At 40.9% G+C, this 21057-nt stretch overlaps 2 protein-coding genes across 5 annotated transcripts in view; both read left to right on the top strand.

Moving 5' to 3' along the window:
* The window catches only part of LOC133441394 (large neutral amino acids transporter small subunit 4-like), a 71512-nt gene extending 65470 nt beyond the window's left edge, over positions 1-6042 (top strand). For 3 of the 4 annotated variants that reach the window (XM_061718634.1, XM_061718633.1, XM_061718632.1), the window contains 3 exons: positions 511-584; positions 2176-2299; positions 2386-6042. In XM_061718634.1, the coding sequence (XP_061574618.1) occupies positions 511-584; positions 2176-2299; positions 2386-2544 (357 nt within the window). In that variant the 3' untranslated portion in view covers positions 2545-6042. The remainder of the gene's footprint in view (positions 1-510; positions 585-2175; positions 2300-2385) is intronic. The other variant, XM_061718631.1, reaches the window with a different exon arrangement.
* A 2354-nt stretch (positions 6043-8396) lies between these two features.
* LOC133441392 (phosphatidylinositol transfer protein alpha isoform-like) overlaps positions 8397-21057 on the top strand; it is a 31905-nt gene continuing 19244 nt past the window's right edge. The window contains exons 1-4 of the mRNA XM_061718629.1: positions 8397-8609; positions 10758-10788; positions 18833-18978; positions 19664-19755. Of these exons, the coding sequence (XP_061574613.1) occupies positions 8593-8609; positions 10758-10788; positions 18833-18978; positions 19664-19755 (286 nt within the window). The 5' untranslated portion in view covers positions 8397-8592. The remainder of the gene's footprint in view (positions 8610-10757; positions 10789-18832; positions 18979-19663; positions 19756-21057) is intronic.

Here is a 21057-nt window from a genome sequence, read left to right as displayed (position 1 = left end):
TAAAGCACAAATTGTGTCCGTTAATGGGATTGGAATCTCCCACCATATGATGCTGTGGCAGCAAGTGTCCCTCAGGCAGTAAGATCACTGCAGAGAGAAGAGAGCGTTGGAAAGGAAAACAACCACAGGGCAATGCAGCCCACGCTATTTTTCAGTCGTTTAGTTCCACCTACTGGACAAATATATTATTGCGTGTTATTTTTTGGATTTTGAATCTGTTTTATATGGAGCCAAATCAAGGCCAAAAGTTTTGCTAATTTGAAAATAAAATTTGAACCTGAAAATTATTTTTTACAGTTTCAATTTATTTTTTTTTCTGTATCAGATCTTTTTTTCAGTTTCAGAACTTTTTATTTCAGTTTCAAATCTTTTTTTCAGTTTCAGATTTTTTTTTCAGTTTCACGTCTTTTTTTTTCATAGTTTTAACCAAGATTACATTTTTCTTTCCAAGCAAAGATAGACCAGTTGACCTTGTACTTAATAGAAAATCAAAATGTGTTTTCTCTTCAGATCCTGTCTTTTATCCTCCACACCATTGTGAGAGGTTTCATCCACTCTGCTGTCGGAGGCCTGTACGCAGCTGTGTACGTATCACACATTCTAAAAACACAATGCTGCATCACTATAGAACTATATATGCCTTTATGTTACCTTAGACAGACAGAAGGCTTAAAAGTACATTGATATTGATCATTATAAATACAATCTATGGAAGTCAATAATTAAATCATGTGTTTTTTCAGCACCCAATGTGTATTGGAATATACCTGTCCAGAAAATGGAAAGTCTTTCCACATTAAATTACAACAGCTTGCAGGTTTACTGGAAAAAACTTCAGACAAAAGTATAACTTAAGATAACATTTTGAGAAAAATAGAGAAGACAAAGATTTAAAACATTTCTGCAAATCACTATATGTTTTAGCTGAGATGAGCTGAAGTTGTTTTTATAGCAAAAACTGCAGGTATTAACTCGTTCCTTTCCTAATGGCCATAGAAAGGTTGGGAAATGCAGTGATTGAGATGATTTTACTGTAAGAACAGTGGGAACTTGCCAAATACCTGCAGATCATTTCTGAATAGCTAACACCAGCAGTGTGTCTAGTTGCCTTTAACCACATGCAAAAAACCCCAGTTGGTTCCCTGATGGCCCCCGCTGTCCTACTCTAATTTAATAACTAAAGTCATCTTTAAGAATGTAAGTTGTTGTTGTTGAGGTTTAATTTTATTGTTGGACGATTTGTTGGCATACAGATCATATAAGAGCATGTGCATGAGAAATATAAAGAATACTTTTTCATCAACATTGTGCACATTATAAAAACTATGAATCAACAGAAAGATAAAGCATTGCTCAATAACTGTGTTTTTGTTCAACTGTTTTAGAAAAATTGGAGCAGGAAATGAAACAAAGTAATAACATAAATCTGTTTAAAAAGAAATACAATTTTTTTTATAAACAGGTATATGGAAGAGGAAATGTGTTAACGAGGAGTGTGAGAAACAAATACAATAGGGAAAAATTGTATATTATAATTGCTTAAGTTATGTTTAGATATTTATGTAGTATATATTATCTGTTGAGAGGGATAGTTCAAATTGTGTAATATATGTTATATATGTATTGGGTATGTAGCACATATATATTTATAGGGATATTTATGTAGTTTATATAGTGTATATTTATTTATATAGATGTATATAATAGTTGTTATTTCTAGATATTGATATAATATTTATGTAATATTTATATTGTCTATATATTTATATGGATAATTATGTAATAATAGGCATGTTTACGTAGTATTTATATAGATTATATTTATATGGATATTGTGTAGATATAATAATAGCAATAATGTAAATCCATAGTGTTATAAAGGGGTAGGAACTAGGAAAAAGTGTAAACTTCTTCCTACTCCTTTTTTTCGAAAATATGTTAATATGAAGATGTAAATGTTTATCTTTTTATTATTATTTTTACTTTCATTTTATATACATGTTCCAAATAAAAATTCATTCACAAAAAAAAAAATCATTCAAAATAATGTGCCTAATGTATTTGATTTACTTTTAATATAAAGTATAATTGGCTTGAGATTCAAAATGCAAAACTAGCTCAGGTTATGAACTCTTTTCAGTTTACCTTCTCACACATGCTGCTTGTCCATTTCAGGTACCCGTCCTCTCAGTTTGGCAGTTTGACAGGCATGCAGTCTCTGATCAGCGCGCTGTTCGCCCTGCTCCAGCAGCCTCTCTTCATGGCCATGGTGGGGCCGCTGGAAGGAGACCCACTATGGGTAAGATGATGCAAAATCTCACACATAAGCACATCTGTGTGTAGATTACATTTTTTATCATATCATTATTTTCACCTGGTGCTTAGGTGAATGTGGGGCTGTTGGTGCTCAGCATGCTGGGATTCTGCTTGCCCTGCTACCTTCTGTGCCACAGTCGCCACCTTCAACGCCTCAGAGATGAGGACGAGGATCCCAAGATCTATGTCAAGATAAACAACAGCAGCACGCTTGAGGCCGGTGTATAAACCAAAAACAAGTGTTTTTGGTTTACACGTGACAAGCTACACTAAAGAAATGAGGAGTGTGGCAGAGCACGTTAGCCTGTGTGACTCGTGTGGTAACATTGATTCACTCAAAGACTGCAGCATCTGCATCTAAGACTGACACATCTCATATATTCATATATGTGTAAACACTGTGATATCCAGTTCAACCCACTCTGATGCTTTGTGGAAAAAGCTGACAAACACACACACACACACACACACACACACACACACACACACACACACACACACACACACACACACACATATATAAGCCACACATGAACTCACCCCTTGACTGCACCTTGAAACTTGGATGAAACTGGCCAGAGGGAGAAAAAATAAGTTATGGTGGACTCTGCACAGTTCCATAAATGACTCATCTTCTTCACATTTCACTATATATTTCATCACATATATTTTTCACTTGTCATGTTTATGCAGAAAAAGTGCATGCGCAAATACACACACACACACACACACACACACACACACACACACACACACACACACACCCTTGGTCCTGTCATTTCTGAGCGTGCTGCACCAGCAGCAGCTCAGACTTAAACCCAACAGCACACACACATTGATAAGTTACTCGGAAAAGCCCTTCAGTGTGTTTTAAATAATGCAGTGTGATAGAGGAGATATTGGTGTTGGACAACACTGCATGATATAAACCAAAACCAACCAAACTAGAGTACTAGCTTTTCCATTTACTTTTAGTATAATGCCAGCTGTATTGTTAAATTATAATCTGATAATATGATGGAGAAAATGTGTTTAGAATGGGAGAACAGGTAAAAGTGGTGTCATTACACACATGAAATGGGATGTTTTATTTATTTCAGCAATAATAGGTTCTGTGAAGCACTGGACATATTCACAGGTGTGTGTTTTATAGGGTTGGATTGTATTCCTAAATGATCTAAGGTGCTTGCTGAATCACAGAAATATGTGGTTTACATTTTGATTTAAGGGGCAGCTGTGGTTGTGTCACTTCAAACCAGCAAATTTCCATCAATAATTCTCTTTTTTTTTGTTACCAAGTTAATTCCAAAGAATCAGTATAATTTCATGGTAGATCTGTTCTTGTGTCTTGTCACTTTTATGGTGAATCAAAGCAGATTCACAGCAGCAACTTGGGGAAACATTGAATACACTTCTTACAGACAACAAAGGAGAAGGAGAATGATACAGATGATTGAACCAGATCTTGATAAAAAAGCTTCCAGAGATGGTCACTGCCCCCCATAGAGATTCATTAGGCGATATAAGGAGTGGATCAAGACAGTCCATATCTCTCCCTCTCATCCACCCATCTGTCCCCACACGTCTTGACAAGGGTGGGGCTGGGTTCTTTTAATCTCAATCGCTGTTTAAAAAAAAACAAAAGCAAGTACCATCCGTTGTTTATGTGTTTCTTCTCTTTATTCTTCAGCTGCATTCTTCTCTTTGTCTCGAGTTATGCTGCTGACCGTTTGCCAAGAACAAAACATTTGCATTACCACCACCTGGTGGTTGGCTGTGCTTTTTTCTTCAGTCAAAAGGTTCTTGTACGGCTAGACACGCCGGCTGAAGGGGCCCGGGAGACGGCCAGCCCTTTAGATGTTCCTGTGTGCTAATCTCCATGAACCCCAGCTAGTGGAAGTTCTCCTCTACCTTCCTGAGAGCTGAGAGCTGAGAGACAAGCCCCTGCTGCGCTCAGACCATCCCAGTGACCCCCCAGTCTGTCCTCCAGCAGGAGGGCCCCCCTTATGAGCTGGTCCAGGTCCTGGTCCTGGTCCTGGTCTAGGTTTCTTCCTCCTAAAGGGGAGTTTTTCTTGCCACTGTTTGGCTTAAGGTTTTTCCCCCACTAGGGAGTTTTTACCTGCCATTGTTTATGTAATGATTGCTCGGGGGTTTATGTCCTGGGTCTCTGGAAAGCGCCTAGAGACAACTTTGTTGTTGTTTGTTGTATTTGACGCTATATAAATAAAATAGAATTGAATGTGTTCAGTGAGAGATGAATGGCACATGATGCACTTTACACCTCAGTTGTTTATTTGAGAACAGCCAGCCCCCTCAGTGTTATATACACAGTTTCTTGGCGTCCTGCTCATAATACAAACAGCATAGACTCTCAGTTTAGGATGTAATTTAATTCAGAACATAGGAATGAAAAAAATATATATATTTTTTTTTATACATACAGTAGGCTATAAAAAAATGTTGCTTCCCATGCTTTCATGTGGCCTTTATGTGCACAGATAGTGGGGCGGAGTCTTGTCTCTCAGTTCAAGAAGCTTTATAAGACATCATTTGCAACAGAATCATAAGTACATTCAAACGTTTGTTAAAAAAAAGTAAAAAAACAAACATTTAAAATGAATAAATTGTTGAATTACAAATATGAAGAAACCTTTGGGGAAAAAAAAGTTTCACTTGTAATTAAAACGTTTTAGTACAGTTTTTTTTCATTCCCATGTTGTTAGTTTGAATGCAAACATTGCAAATAAGCTTAAAGTAATACATCTCAATAAATGTCCTGAGCTAAGTCCAGGAGTCAAATCTAGGCTTTTCTATGATAAACCTACAGAGACAGCACACAGAAAATCATTGCACTCGGCAAAAATGCACCATAGTGTGTTTTTTAGAAATTAATGAATTAAAATGTAATTGCTGTGCATCAATAATCGCTTACAAATAGTTTTGGATTCACAGTTGTCATTTATATTTATTGAGGAACCAATTTTTCTGCATGGAGTGTCTTACGGGATGCTTTTGTGTCCTTCAATTCAAATCAGTTGGTCTTGGTGATAACAGACAGGCATTGCCAGAAGCAGCTAAAAGTTGATTTTGTTCTTCTTACTGTTACTATTTAATTATTGTTTTGCTTGGTCACTCATCCTAAAGTCATTTTCAGTAGCAGTGTATCCATATTATTTAATGGACAGATGTTTTACATTTAATACTGAGTCTGGGTTGAATGAGTAATCAGTCAGCACTTTCTTTCACTGGAGTAAATGAAATGACTCCTACTTCCCTCCCTCCCTAACCTCTACCAGGACAGCTACGCTAGTGGAGTGTGCTTTAGTAATTGCAATATCAGTCAACTGCTTGTTTCCGGATATTGTTATTCTTATGTTACTGTTGGCTTGCAGTTTTTGTTTGTTATGCAACAACAGGAAGGGGGTTTAAGCTGAAGTGTGGACACTTGGTTTCTTTCACTTGGCTTTACATTTTTTATCATTATTATTAATTATTATTATTATTATTATTTTATTATTTTCAACATACAGTGCTCTACTTTAGGTTTGATGTTGTTTATTGAGTTTTAAAAAAGTTGATTTTAACAAAAATGTGCATTTCCATGGTCTTATATAATTGTGTTTCTTTTATCTGTAATCCAGTTTAGCTATTGTTTTTTTTAAGATAGAAAAGAAAGAATGAAAAAAGACATCAATACCTGAAATGAAATAAACACCTTTCTATAATTAAAGCTCTGTCTTAAGCAGTTTGCAGATGTGAGTTTTTGGACAATACCGTTCCACAACAGCAGGTGTCTCTCTCTGATATTGTTCCTTAGGTATCTATGCTCAAATATGGATTTGCTACATATTACACATCACTCAGCTTTGTAGACAAACCTGTTGCACTGCTAATCGACAGCTTTCTGAACATAGACTGCTCACTCACAGGAACAGCTCAAATCAGAGGGGATGCTTTTCCCCAGTGCTGGTTTGACTACGGTCCAAACACAACAACATCGGTGCCTTAGTTTACAAGACTGGACATGGAAATGTCATTTTATGTACAGTTAGCATATATATATATATATATATATATATATATATATATATATATATATATATATATATATATATACATATATATACATATATATATATACATACATATATATATATATATATATATATATATATACATACATATATATATATATATATATATATATATATATATATATATATATATATATATGTATATGTATGTATGTATGTATATATATATGTATATATATATATGTATATATACACATATATATATATATATATACATATACATATACACATATACATACATACATACATACATACATACATACATACATACATACATACATACATATACTGGTGAGGGCTGGTAGAAAGTGGAGGCCCTACCCGTCGAACCTCTTCTGTTGGGACAAGGTTGAAACTCCAGCATGTCCCTTGTGCCAAGGAAGAGGAACCCTAACATTCCCAGCTCTGTCCTAAAGCACTCAGGTATGGCCGCTATCGCTGGCGCCATGCCCGTGTGCTGAAGGCGATTGCTGAGTCCATCAACACTACCAGAGCATGCGCTTACAACCATCAAGGTGTGACATCTCCTCCTCCTCCATCTCCTACGCTACAGAGTCATCAGGTCAAAAACAAACAGACTCAAAAACAGTTTTTTCCCCAAAGCCATAATCACCCTGAACAATATGTGAATCATCCTCGTTACTGTCTCTCTAAACTGTGCAATACTTCTCCCGGACTCTGTGCAATATTCTACAATATTCTACACATGTATATACTGTCATCTGTAAAAAAAAAAGAAAAAAAAACAAAAAAAACAAAAAAAAAAACGATTCAAATGCACCTTAACATTTTTTATATTTTTTATATTACTTATATTTCTTGTATTTCTTATTGTTTGCACTACTGCTATTTATCTTGCACTGGAGAGGTGATGCTACCTCTAATCTCACAGTACCCAGGTACATTGATAATAAAGTATTCTGATTCTGATTCTGATTCGTAAGAGCCGGAGAACATCCACATTCCCGACCTGAAGCCCAAACAGACCCTTCTGGGAACAGAAGGACTGGCAGCTGAGGGTGGACCTGGGAAAACAGCTGACATTCCCTGAAAACATTGTGGAAACCAGACTTAGGCCAGACATCGTCCTAGTCTCAGAGGCATCCAAGCAAGTTGCCATGTTGGAGCTAACAGTGCCCTGGGAGGAGAGAATGGAAGAAGCAAGTGAGAGAAAGAGGGAGAAATATGCAGAGCTGGTGGAGGAGTGCCGCAAACGGAGGTAGCATGCACGATGCCTACCGATGGAGGTGGGGGGAAGAGGCTTTGCAGGGAAGTCACTCTGCAAGGCCTACAGTCTCCTGGGCATCACAGGGTACGTAAAAGGAGAGCTGAGGCTGCAGAGAGAACCTCGCAATGGCTGTGGATCCAGAGGGATAAGCAGTGGTTGATGCTTCTTGGACCCGGGCCCAGGTACTTTCACTGATGATGTGTCCAAGAAAAATGCATCACCAGATGTATGCAAGAATCAATTGTGTGTACATACATACATACATACATACATACATACATACATACATACATACATACATACATACATACATACATACATACATACATACATACATATATATATACATATACATATATATATATATATATATATATATATATATATATATATATATATATATATATATATATATATATATAAATATAAAGACAACGAGTGTCTTGTCTCATTAATTAGTAGATTAGGCGTAATCTAGGTCTGAAGCCTTTATTTTAAATTAACAGCCACGACACTCATTTGTCAGCGTAAAGCCTGAATTATGGTTCTGCGTTAAATCGACGCAGAGTTACGGCGTAGGTTACGCGTCGACGGAGACCGTCCGGTGCGCGTCGCCGCGTACCCTACGCCGTAGGCGCTGCGTTAGTGTAACGCGGAACCATAAATCAGCCTTACCTCCAACGTCCGACAGCAGCGGGGCTACTGCGCATGCCCCTAATTACTGTGGCATGCTGGGAAATGTGTTTTTCATGTCACATTCATAACATCACACCTAATACATTTAACACAGTAGAGAAGGTGAAGCTGTTCGTTTTCCGAGTGTACGTAAACTTGACGTGTAGTTACCTGACAGCAGGTGGGCGTCTCCGCGTCCAGGTCTCCGCGCCTTCCAGGAAGAAAAGCTGTCAAACCCAGTCCAGACTCGGAGCTTCAGTCTCTGTCCTCACGCTCAACATGCTGATCAAAGAGTTGTGAGTATCTGTAACTTGAAGAAAATTCATCGACTTTAGTTTATGTTACAGTTATGGGGTTGTAGACGAAATCATTTTGAAATCAAAGAGTTATGGACCGAAATGACACAGGTTCCAACTTTCTTCCAACTTTGTCGGAAGTGTCGGCGCGACTATGAAGTTAATTTAACTACCGTAGCTATTTAATTCACTTCGGGCTTTAAATGCGGCGTAACTGTTCTTGTAGATCAATTTCCTTTACCGTCATCAATTTTTCAAGGTATTAACTTGCGCAGAAGGGAATAATTATTCTTAAATGAACGAAAAATGAATGAGAAACGTATTTAGAAAGAGCAGAGTGTTAGGCAGATCACGGAGTTGCTTAACGCTGAAAGTAATGGGACCTTTGAATTTGCGTCACTGAAAATCACGTCGGTTCCTCAAAAGGTCTGGTGGAGGAATTTTAAACTGGTGACTTTACATGTTTTAGTGCTCTCAAGCCAGGCAGTCATCACTACTAAAGTACTGGCTGTCATCTGACTATGGTGCAAAGTACATGCTAAATCACTATGCTGAGGAACTTGGTTTTGTGTGCTTTAAAACGTAGTGATAAAAACATGGGGCCTTTATGATATACTTTATTCAAGGCTATAAAATGTGCTGCGCTCCTTTTGTAAGTGAGCTTAGAGAAACATCTGATATTTTTCATAAACCTGCCTTCTAGTCAGATGTGACCTTATGAAATACTCAAGCCCTCCTTGGCTGGCAACAGTTGAGTAATTAGCTATTGATTGATAGTACAACAAATCCAAAACATTCCAAACAAAAACAAAAAACAGAAGCCAACATAGAAGGTTTCTTTTATGAGCTCCAAGAAAAGTGTTCCCATCCACCAGCTTCATATTCTCCTCTTCCTGGTCTCTTGGTTCCTGTTAGTGGGACACAGGCAAAATACTTCTGCTTTTAATACCGCTGCTTCCTATGGTGCGTAATGTAAATCACTTGTTGCAACTTCATCATCCTTGGGATGTTAACATTAGGCCACAACATAAGTTCTGGTCACATTCCTGGTAAAAGGAAGCTTACTTATGTGTGTTCAGATAAAAACATTAGCCCGGGAATACAGGTGTGGCGATCCTTCAGCTCTGATTGGACAAACAAGATTCAAACTGTAAAACAGTTGGCAGTAATTCCCTCTTAAAAGCCACCGTGTCCTTGTGGAAGATTTACAGCCCTTTAGGACACACGGGCTGGGCTCTGGGTTACATTGTAGGACTAGGAGACTGTGTTTTTATTTCAAATACAGGATGTACCAGTCTTGCAAACAATGTTTCTGTTGAAAATGTTGCTGAATTAAATTAAATTAAAAAATATTGATATTGAATGCAGTGTCAACAGGTAACACATGGTGGGCTTTCTCATGGTAGAAGGAATGTTGTAGAAACTCACAGCCAGTAGTTTAACATCAGGAGTGCATAGATGCTCTTTTTTAGTAACCTTACACTATTGACATTATTAAAAAGTGCTGCAATCTCTCCGACTTAATCTCTTGTCTTTCTGACATGTATTGTCTGGCATCCAAAAAGAGAGGCATTGCTGTCCTCAGTCCTATACTATACAGATATTCCCACTGTGTTTTCACCAGTGTTACTTTTATTTACCAGGGATCTCACATTCTCTATGATGAAGGAAAATCAAATCTTCTGAACTTCGTCTCCCTTCTCTCTGCTTTGCTTCTGATTGACAACCACAATGTCTTATCTTCAACTTATATGGATTCAGGACTTATTCTTGGCATTAGTGTGTGTTTGAGAAAGCAAATCAGCTGTTATCACTTGTAAACAACAATATCCAAACCAGAAAAGAAACACTGATTTAGAAATAGAATAAAATGAAACAGCTCAGTAGAAAATCTCAATACATGGAGATAATTATGACCTCAGCTACTGCATCAGGTTGCTGTCAGATGGTTCCCATTCTAAAACAGATGAACTTTGTTTTAATAGTTGCAATAATATATTCAGACATCTAAAAGACAGTATTTAAGTTAATTCTTCCTGATCCAGATGTTACAGCATAGTAGTACAGCTGTGATGGTTGTGTTGTCCCTTTATCTCTTATTGGGATGTTTTACTTCTAAAGCTAATGTTCATTTTCTCTCTCACACAGCCGGATTGTCCTGCCCATCTCAGTGGAAGAGGTACCGACTCATTTATATACTTTAATTTCATCAGAAAGTGCACAGCAATTGACATCTATAATGTACATGTTCCTGATTTAAACTCCAGTCACCTTTTCAGCAGGCTATTTGTTTTGACTCGTATAGTTAAAACCAAGAATATCTAGACTTATTGCTGTTTAGAAACACTTTATTTTTCTGCTAACTTTTTGTAGTTTCAGCTAATGTTCCAAAGTCATTCATTATCATTTATTCACTGCTTGTGAAGATTCCACATATGCATGGTCCTTTTCTCAGGTTATGAAACTTGTCAACAGTTGTTGCTACACTTCAGTATTCCTCACAGGCCATGGTTGCATGATGTTTTTTAATTCGGAATTAATTATTCCAAATTAAATCATTCCGAATTAAACAATTTTCCTTTGAGTTTACAAAGAAATCGTAATTCCGAATTGAGGTTTACATGGAAAACACATTTGATCGGCTTTATCCAATTCCGCTTGAGGGGTGACATCCACTGCTAATCCCTAATCCAGGATGGGAGAACAAACATGGAAGCACAGATCAGCACTGGGAATCTGCAAGAAAGAAAAAAGCAGAGAAAAAAAAACAGACACGAAACAGGCAGAAACACGAGCAGCAACTTTCCCAGGTCCCGAGACCCAATCACAGCTAGGCTAAGCTACCGCGACTATCTAACCCCCAAAACTACAGAGCATGTGTGTGTGTGTATTAGTATTAGTCAAATCAAAGCTCCACCTGAGCTGTATTTATAGTGGAGGAGGGAGGGGCGCAACCAGACAGGCCAGAGTCCGACAAGGAGGAACCCGGAACCCAGGAAGGACCCGGAACCCAGGCCACCAGCAACCCCACAGAGGGCGAGTAGAGGGCGGGAGGAAACCCACCGCACGGGGCCCGCACGACCACAGGAAGAGGCAGCCAGGGAACCCACGGCGGTGGGCCGGGACACAGCCGAGCACCAACCGCCCGGGCCGGACATGTGGCCAGGAGGCCCCCACCCCCCCAGGCCAACGACCCTCAAGGCCAACGACCCCCCCCAGGCCAACGACCCCCCCCAAGCCAACGACCCCCCCCAGGCCAACGACCCTCCAGGCCAACGACCCTCCAGGCCAACGACCCCCCCAGGCCAACGACCCCCAGCCGGCGAGGGGCCAGCCTGCCCGGAGAGACAGAGCCGCCGACGTGGGCAGATTCACCCGCCCCTACGAAAGCGCCCCCCCAGGACCAAAGGGGCGCCCCGCCGCCCGGGTAGCGGAGACGGGCCCGGAGAGAGGGAACCCCCCAAACAGGGAGGGGGGGGGGGGGGGGTCCTGGAGAGAGGGAACCCCCCAACAGGGAGGGGGGGACCGGACACGGACGGAGAGAGGGAACCCCCCAACAGGGAGGGGGGAGGGACCGGGGGGGGGGGCCGGAGAGAGGGAACCCCCCAACAAGGTGATACCCGCGCGGCCCCGACAACGGAGGGCCCCAGACCCATTCATCCCATTCATCCATCCATCCATATTCTATACTACTACTAATAATAATAATAATAATAATAATAATAATAATAATAATAATAATATGGTATACTAACAATTTCAGCCTTTTTTCTAACCGTCTCTTCACTGTTGCTGCATTTGGACCCTTCCTTTCACTGCAAGCCCATGGCATGTTTTAATCCAAGTGTCACATGAAACACTGAACCCTTTGTTTTTCTGTTGCTCAACACTGAGCAGGAACAAACATTGAACTAAACCATATAATTGCAGTTTGCTGTACAACCAGCTTCTGATCCCTCTAAATGTGAGAGGCTGGATGTGGAAGGCTCAGTACCAAACAAGAGGTTGAGCAATGGTGTGAGGTGTTTACATGTTCTGGATCAGGGTCCAGTGTGAATGAAGTCGGCCTTTAATAACCCACATGGTCTGTGATAGGTGACGCTTCAGTGGTTTGGAATGAGGACGGTAGAAGTGACGTGGAGCAGGTGTACTTCACTGCTGCATCTCTGTAATGATGAGGACTGACCACAAAGATAAAACGCACAAAGAAAGCATTATATAACACCTCTGGACTTTCCCTCCTCTGTTCTTCCCGTAATACAGTTTGATAGTATCTTTGATCAGATTCACCAGATAGGAGATGGATATTATTATTACAGCCCTTATACATTCAATTGTAGTCCCAGGGGTATAGAAACTGATACATTTTAGTTTGTTTTCCAATAAATCGTTGTACTCCAAATAGGAAATAGTGTATGGATGTTTTATTCATCACTAAATGAAAATATAATGAGTGACTTGAGTCATAGTGACAGTTTGGTGCACACTCATGATGTCAGTGTTACGATGTCATCCAGCAGGTTCAGCTTCTCTGATTATTCTGATAGAGTGAGAACTCTGCCTGGACATGTTGTTGCTCTTGTCCCATACTGATTGTTGGTGAAGCTGAATTTCCTGTTCCTTTGTGTGAGCTGCCTTGTATACGTCTGACTGTCTTTAATGATGATAAGACACATTGGTTATACAGGACAAGTCACATTCCTGACTTCCTACTTAGAGGCAGAGCTAAGTAAGTAACAATCCTGCCTCTGTGCTTGGCCATTTTTTTCTTTTTCTTTTTTTAATCCTCTTCAACTATGACCCAGATGCACACCTACCTAATAATCCAACAAAAGAGAAGTTGACAGGTCCAACAGTACTCAATAACCTCAATAAACTCAATGTTTTAGTGTTGGATTAAACACCCTTTGGATGACTGTTAAAATCTTTTCTTTTTTCTTCTTTTGTCTGCACTCAGTAAGAGCAAGTTGAATTGACCAAGCTGTCAACAACCATGAATTGTGTCACTTTTTCTGGCACTGCAAGAATTCTGTCTGATTGAAAGGGTCAGGGAGAGGAAGAAGAACAGGAAGGAAGGGCAGGTTTACTCTGCTGAAGTCTAGGAACTACAGGGGTGCACTTCATTTCTGCTATTTGTTAGGTTTTTAATCACACAACTTGATTGAATAATACTTCATTAACCCAATGACCCAACCCATTAACTTCATTCATTATGTAGGAATATGATTAAATAAATAATTAAATCAAAAAAAGAAAAAATGCAAGATAAAATTACATTGCATTGTTTGTGACCTGGAAAAAACTAAAGTGATGATTTGGCATCAGAAGGTAACATGATGTGAACTCTCAGTATATAAAATTGATGGAAATTTAAATCCAGCAGTTCAACATCTGGGGTGTGGAGGTGTTCCTTCACATTCACCATCTGTTACTAACTAGAACTGTAACCCCCCCTCCCTCACAGGGTAAATCTGGACTCATCTGACCACATGACCATCTTCCATTGCTCCAGAGTTCAATCTTTGAGGCTCTTGAACAATTTGAAACCTTTTTTTCCCAATTAGCCTCACTGACAAGTGGCTTTCTTAAGGCTAAGCAGCTGTTTGGTCCCAATCCTTTGAGTTCCCTTTGCATTGTGTGGAAATCAGAATCAGAATGGCTTTTATTCCCAGGTATGTCAGCACACATGAGGAATTTTGTCTTCGGTTCACTTGGCTCTTGGAAATAACTCATAAGCAAGAACAATAATACAAAAAAAAATGCTTTCACTTCCACCACTAAACATAGCAGTGAGTTCTAATTTAGTTTTTTATGATTTGAATGCACCAAACGTGTAAGTGACTGTCAATCACGATCAATCAAGATTACATTTTCTGATCAGATTTCTTCCTTGTTGCGGACTATGCGTATTAGAGGGGGAAGGTGGCGGAGGGAGCAGAAGCGGCATAAACAGCTTATCGTAATGAACCCTGAAACCAGCAAACTTGGACTAAAAACTCACATGAAACTCTTTTTGTACGGTTTGGAAATCTATCGGAGTCGCTTTTGGAACTGAGTAGATCATTCCGGTTACCTTCTAAAGCATACAGTAATGGCTAAAGCTAGCTCAATCTATCGGCTATCTTAGCCGCCATCGGTATCCTCTGCGACATGATGGAGGAGCTCAAGACGGAGTTAAAACAAAACACATTGACCACTGCTAACATCACAAAAGCGGTCGAGTCTAACTTTGTTGAAATCAAAGACTGCAAGGATAAAAACAAAGAGCTGGAGGTAGACATAAAACAACTCCATGTGAAAAATACAGAGCTGGAAAAGAGAGCTGCAGAACTGCAACGCTATAAGAGAAGATGGAACTTAAGAGTGAACGGTCTGGAAGAAGAAAAAGGAGGAAAATACACGACAGCTCGTCGCTGAAATCATTGGCAAGATTATTCCACACTGGAAGGAAAAGATGGATCTCATCCTGGACACTGCATCGCCTGGGTCCGATCAACACCCGTCATATCATCATGCAGTTCACTGGAAGGTTCTTCCGGGATGAACTCTGGCGAGCCAGCAAACTTCACCCAGTCTGCAAGAATCTCAACATCCGCTTTGCTAAAGATCTCACCAAAGAAGACAGGGAGGCAAGGCAAGCTGTATGGCCGAAAGTTGAGCAGGCGAGAAGGCAGGTCTGAAGGCTGTGTTCCACGGCCCGTATGCGTTCATTAACAGACAGAGAGTCACACCGTAGACTTAAAAAACTGGGGACGTTGTTTCTTAAAACAAGTGAGTTATAAATAGAAAACATACTCAGGCTTCTGTTACTATAAAGTTCAGTAACCACAAGCAGGTACTATATTTTTTGTGTTCTTCAACAGTTCAGTTATCTTAGAATTTTTTTATGTTCTATGTTTAGTCTAAAAAATGATATATTTCTAATTTCTGTAAATGCAAGGGGTCTAAGAGACATGACAAAAAGAAAATGTTTTTTTTTATTCTGTAAAGGGAAAAATGCAAATATCGTTTTTCTTCAAGAAACTCACTCCAAGAGCGAGGATACTTTACTTTGGTCTAACACTGGGGAGATGATGCCTTCTTCAGCCATGGCACTTCAAAGTCAGCAGGAGTCGCCATCCTCCTAAAAACCTTCAGAGGTCAGGTTATCTCCCACAAGGCAGATGAAAATGGTCACTGGTTGATTCTTATCCTAAAAATAGATTAATTGAAATTCATCCTGTTATTTATGGCTACAACAATAGCACAGAAAACAGAAGACTATTGGAACAAATCAGCCTACAATTAAACAACTTCAAATTATCATACACAACTGATAACATCATAGTTGGAGGGGATCTGAATTTAGTCCATGATGATTTCCTGGATAAATATCTTCTTAGACATTCTGTAAATCATCCTAATCCCATATTTACTCATTTTTGCAATGAACAAAATCTGATTGATGCATGGCGATATTTAAACCCAGGTATACTCAAATACTCATGGTTCAGTCCAAATTCAAATTTAAAGTCTAGAATTGACCATTGGTTAATTTCAAGCCACTTGCTATGCTATTTACTCTCAATCTACTCTCAATTTCAGCTGCTCCACTTACTGATCACAGCCTTATTTATCTACATGTTAAACCTAAAAACAGTACTAATTCTCACAAATATTGGAAATGTAACTCCAGTCTGCTTAAAAATTCTGACTACTGTAAAAAAAATTAAACAACTGATTCAAGAGATCGTTAACTCTGAAGAACTGACGACACCTGTCAAGAAATGGGAGTTCCTCAAATATAAATATATACTGATGGCTACTCTGCGGTCCTTCTAACACAGTTCCACATAGTCTTTGTGAGAAAAACAAATTCCATGAGCTCATGGATAAAGTCATTTTATGAGTATAGTAAACCATCAACTCCAACTAACAGAGATAATATTTTGTAATGAATAAAGCAGAAACCATCCATTGGCTTGTTGTCTTATGATACTTGGAAAACTCCACCTTGTCCACATCTAGACACAGACTGAGTGAAGACGAGAAAGAGAGATTTCTGCTGCTGAAAATTATTTTACTGTTATTGAGGATACAATCTTATAACTTTGTAGGAATGTATAGATATGATATCAAGGGATTGATTGCTTACTACTGATGAAGAAAAGATTAGAAAGATGAAGGAGTCCAGACATGTACATGTGTGGACAAATTTGTCAGGACCTTTTTAAATTAAAGAAAGAAAATGCATAGTGATCACAGAAATAACTTAAAACTGACAAATATTTATATATAATAGGAAAACGTTGCCTTCTCCAGACTGCATACTTAATCTTTTTCCACAGATGTTCGATGGGATTTGGATCATGAGTGTTTTGTTCGCAGTCATTCTTAGTTGTTTTTAGTCTGGTCCTCTAACAGGATAATGGCCCAAAACATCAAATACCTGCGGCAGAGACTGAGCTGTGGTACTGGGCAGCACACTGGGCTCCAGGAGAGACTGAGCTGAGATACTGGGCAGCACACTGGGCTCCACTAGAGACTGAGCTGTGATACTGGGCAGCACACTGGGCTCCAGAAGAGGCTGAGCTGTGATACTGGGCAGCACACTGGGCTCCAGAAGAGACTGAGCTGTGATACTGGGCAGCACACTGGGCTCCACTAGAGACTGAGCTGTGATACTGGGCAGCACACTGGGCTCCAGAAGAGATTGAGCTGTGATACTGGGCAGCACACTGGGCTCCAGAAGAGACTGAGCTGTGATACTGGGCAACACACTGGGCTCCAGAAGAGACTGAGCTGTGAGACTGGGCAGCACACTGGGCTCCAGAAGAGACTGAGCTGTGATACTGGGCAGCACACTGGGCTCCAGAAGAGACTGAGCTGTGATACTGGGCAGCACACTGGGCTCCACTAGAGACTGAGCTGTGATACTGGGCAGCACACTGGGCTCCACTAGAGACTGAGCTGTGATACTGGGCAGCACACTGGGTGACAGAAGAGACTGAGCTGTGATACTGGGCAGCACACTGGGCTCCACTAGAGACTAAGCTGTGATACTGGGCAGCACACTGGGCTCCACTAGAGACTGAGCTGTGAAACTGGGCAGCACACTGGGTTCCACTAGAGACTGAGCTATGATACTGGGCAGCACACTGGGCTCCACTAGAGACTGAGCTGTGATACTGGGCAGCACACTGGGCTCCACTAGAGACTGAGCTGTGATACTGGGCAGCACACTGGGCTCCATTAGAGACTGAGCTGTGATACTGGGCAGCACATTGGGCTCCACTAGAGACTGAGCTGTGATACTGGGCAGCACACTGGGCTCCACTAGTGACTGAGCTGTGATACTGGGCAGCACACTGGGCTCCAGAAGAGACTGAGCTGTGATACTGGGCAGCAAACTCGGCTCCACTAGAGACTGAGCTGTGGTACTGGGCAGCACACTGGGCTCCACTAGAGACTGAGCTGTGATACTGGGCAGCACACTGGGCTCCAGAAGAGACTGAGCTGTGATACTGGGCAGCACACTGGGCTCCAGAAGAGACTGAGCTGTGATACTGGGCAGCACACTGGGCTCCAGAAGAGACTGAGCTGTGATACTGGGCAGCACACTGGGCTCCAGAAGAGACTGAGCTGTGATACTGGGCAGCACACTGGGCTCCACTAGAGACTGAGCTGTGATACTGGGCAGCACACTGGGCTCCAGAAGAGACTGAGCTGTGATACTGGGCAGCACACTGGGCTTCACTAGAGACTGAGCTGTGATACTGGGCAGCACACTGGGCTCCAGAAGAGACTGAGCTGTGATACTGGGCAGCACACTGGGCTTCACTAGAGACTGAGCTGTGATTCTGGGCAGCACACTGGGCTCCAGAAGAGACTGAGCTGTGATATTGGGCAGCACACTGGGCTCCACTAGAGACTGAGCTGTGATACTGGGCAGCACACTGGGCTCCAGAAGAGACTGAGCTGTGATACTGGGCAGCACACTGGGCTCCACTAGAGACTGAGTTGTGATACTGGGCAGCACACTGGGCTCCAGAAGGGCTTTCTGTGCTGTGGCCAAGTGGCTTAAAGTCACTCAATGATGTCATGACCTAATTTGCATAATTTACAATTTGTGTGCAATTGTGATGGAGGCTTTAAGTGAGAAACTAAAGTTTTGTTTTGTTTTAATTTGCGGAGAAAAACTCTCTGAAAAAGCAATACTGATCCCATCTCCTGTGCTCCTCCAGTACCAGGTGGGCCAGCTGTATTCAGTAGCAGAAGCTAGTAAGAGTGAAACAGGTGGAGGAGATGGTGTGGAGGTGCTTGTAAATGAGCCATACGAGAATGATGGAGAGAAGGGGCAGTACACCCACAAGGTCTACCACCTGCAAACGTAAGTGGCTTACACAATTAGATTTCTGTCTTTTGTAATGTTGTAGAATCAGAATCACCTCCCTCTCTTTCTCATGTGCCGACTCTCTCCATTAGTAATTTAATATAATGTCAAAATTCCTTCAAATAAACATAGTCTCTCAAATACACCCGACAAAAAGCTGCTCTTGTCGTTAATAGTCAACAGCTGAAAGTGAAATGTTCATCTGAGCTAAACTCGCGGGGCAAACGGACGGCAGAGGGCGTAACTCACCTGTCAAATCTGACAGGTGAGTTACGCCTCCTTTTAACATCAGCTAATAAATGACGGGTCACTCACACCATCAGCTAATAAATGACGGGTCACACACACCATCAGCTAATAAATGACGGGTCACACACACCATCAGATAATAAATGACGGGTCACACACACCATCAGATAATAAATGACGGGTCACACACACCATCAGATAGTGACTCTGATGAAGGCGAAAGGAATCGCGGAAACTTGTCAGGTATTTAAAAAACCTAAAAATTCTTGTCCGACAAAAGGAATTAGCAAGTTAAATTGTAAAGCCATGGACAAAATGAACTTTATTAAATCATGAAAAACCAAAGAGGAAAAAAACGAGTTGTCTCTTATGTTTTCTGAGAGTGCATTTGTGAGTTATTACTGTATGTCAACACCTGTCCGTCTCTTTTTAGCAAAGTACCAAACTTTGTCCGTGTGCTGGCTCCAAAAGGTTCTCTGGAGGTTCATGAGAAGGCCTGGAACGCATATCCCTACTGCCGAACCAGTGAGTGAGACAATCACACATGTGGGCTGATAGTCAATCATTCAATCATGCATACTTGCATAGTTAGCCAACCATTCAGTTGGGCTGCAACAAATAATCCACGTAGTGGGCAAAACTCGATGAAAAATTTAGGGGGGGGGCGACACAAACACAAACACAAACACATGAAGCACAGGATCCACTGAGCAGTGCCCATCACTCCTCCTTCTCTCCTGTTCTTCTCTTTCCTTTCATCTGATCAACCCTCAGTTATTCATTTGAAGTATGTCATAACCATCATTGTTCTCCATTGTTCTTGTAGTCCACCAACTAACCCCGTATCAGTCTTATGTACATAGAACTTTTAGTTCTCACGCTAACAGATAAAGATCACTAATATCTCGCCTTGTCTTTTGTGCCTTTGACAATATATCTGGGCCACTCTTCTCTCTGTTCTTCATTCTGTCTTTTCCTGCTCTGCCCAGTCTGGCCTCCGGCAGGAAGACCCCCCTTATGATCCAGGTCCTGGTCCAGGTTTCAACCCCCTTATGATCCAGGTCCTGGTCCAGGTTTCAACCCCCTTATGATCCAGGTCCTGGTCCAGGTTTCAACCCCCTTATGATCCAGGTCCTGGTCCAGGTTTCAACCCCCTTATGATCCAGGTCCTGGTCCAGGTTTCAACCCCCTTATGATCCTGGTCCAGGTTTCTACCCCCCTTATGGTCCTGGTCCAGGTTTCAACCCCCTTATGATCCAGGTCCTGGTCCAGGTTTCAACCCACTTATGATCCAGGTCCTGGTCCAGGTTTCTCCTTATGATCCAGATCCTGGTCCAGGTTTCTCCTTATGATCCAGGTCCTGGTCCAGGTTTCTATCCCCCTTGTGATCCAGGTCCTGGTCCAGGTTTCTACCCCCTTCTGATCCAGGTCCTGGTCCAGGTTTCTACCCCCTTATGATCCAGGTCCTGGTCCAGGTTTCTCCTTATGATCCAGGTCCTGGTCCAGGTTTCTCCTTATGATCCAGGTCCTGGTCCAGGTTTCTTCCTCCTAAAGGGGAGTTTTTCTTGCCACTGTTTGGTTTAAGGTTTTTCTCCCACTCGGGAAGTTTTTATCTGCCATTGTTTTTTTAAATAATTGCTCAAGGTCATGTTCTGGGTCTCTGGAAAGCTAAACTTGTATCTTAATATATATAAATATAAATAAAAGTGAAAATTGAAATTGAATCATTAAGGTGGTCACATCATACCTCTGTTTCATGATGTGTATCTGGAACTTAGGACACTTAAAGGAATAAGTGTCTTCATGTTTCTTTTAATGAAATAAGTC

This window comes from Cololabis saira, chromosome 4 (assembly GCF_033807715.1).
Source record: "Cololabis saira isolate AMF1-May2022 chromosome 4, fColSai1.1, whole genome shotgun sequence".
NCBI lineage: Eukaryota > Metazoa > Chordata > Actinopteri > Beloniformes > Belonidae > Cololabis > Cololabis saira.
Note: the sequence above shows the minus strand (reverse complement) of the source record. Positions and strands in the feature narration are given on the sequence as shown.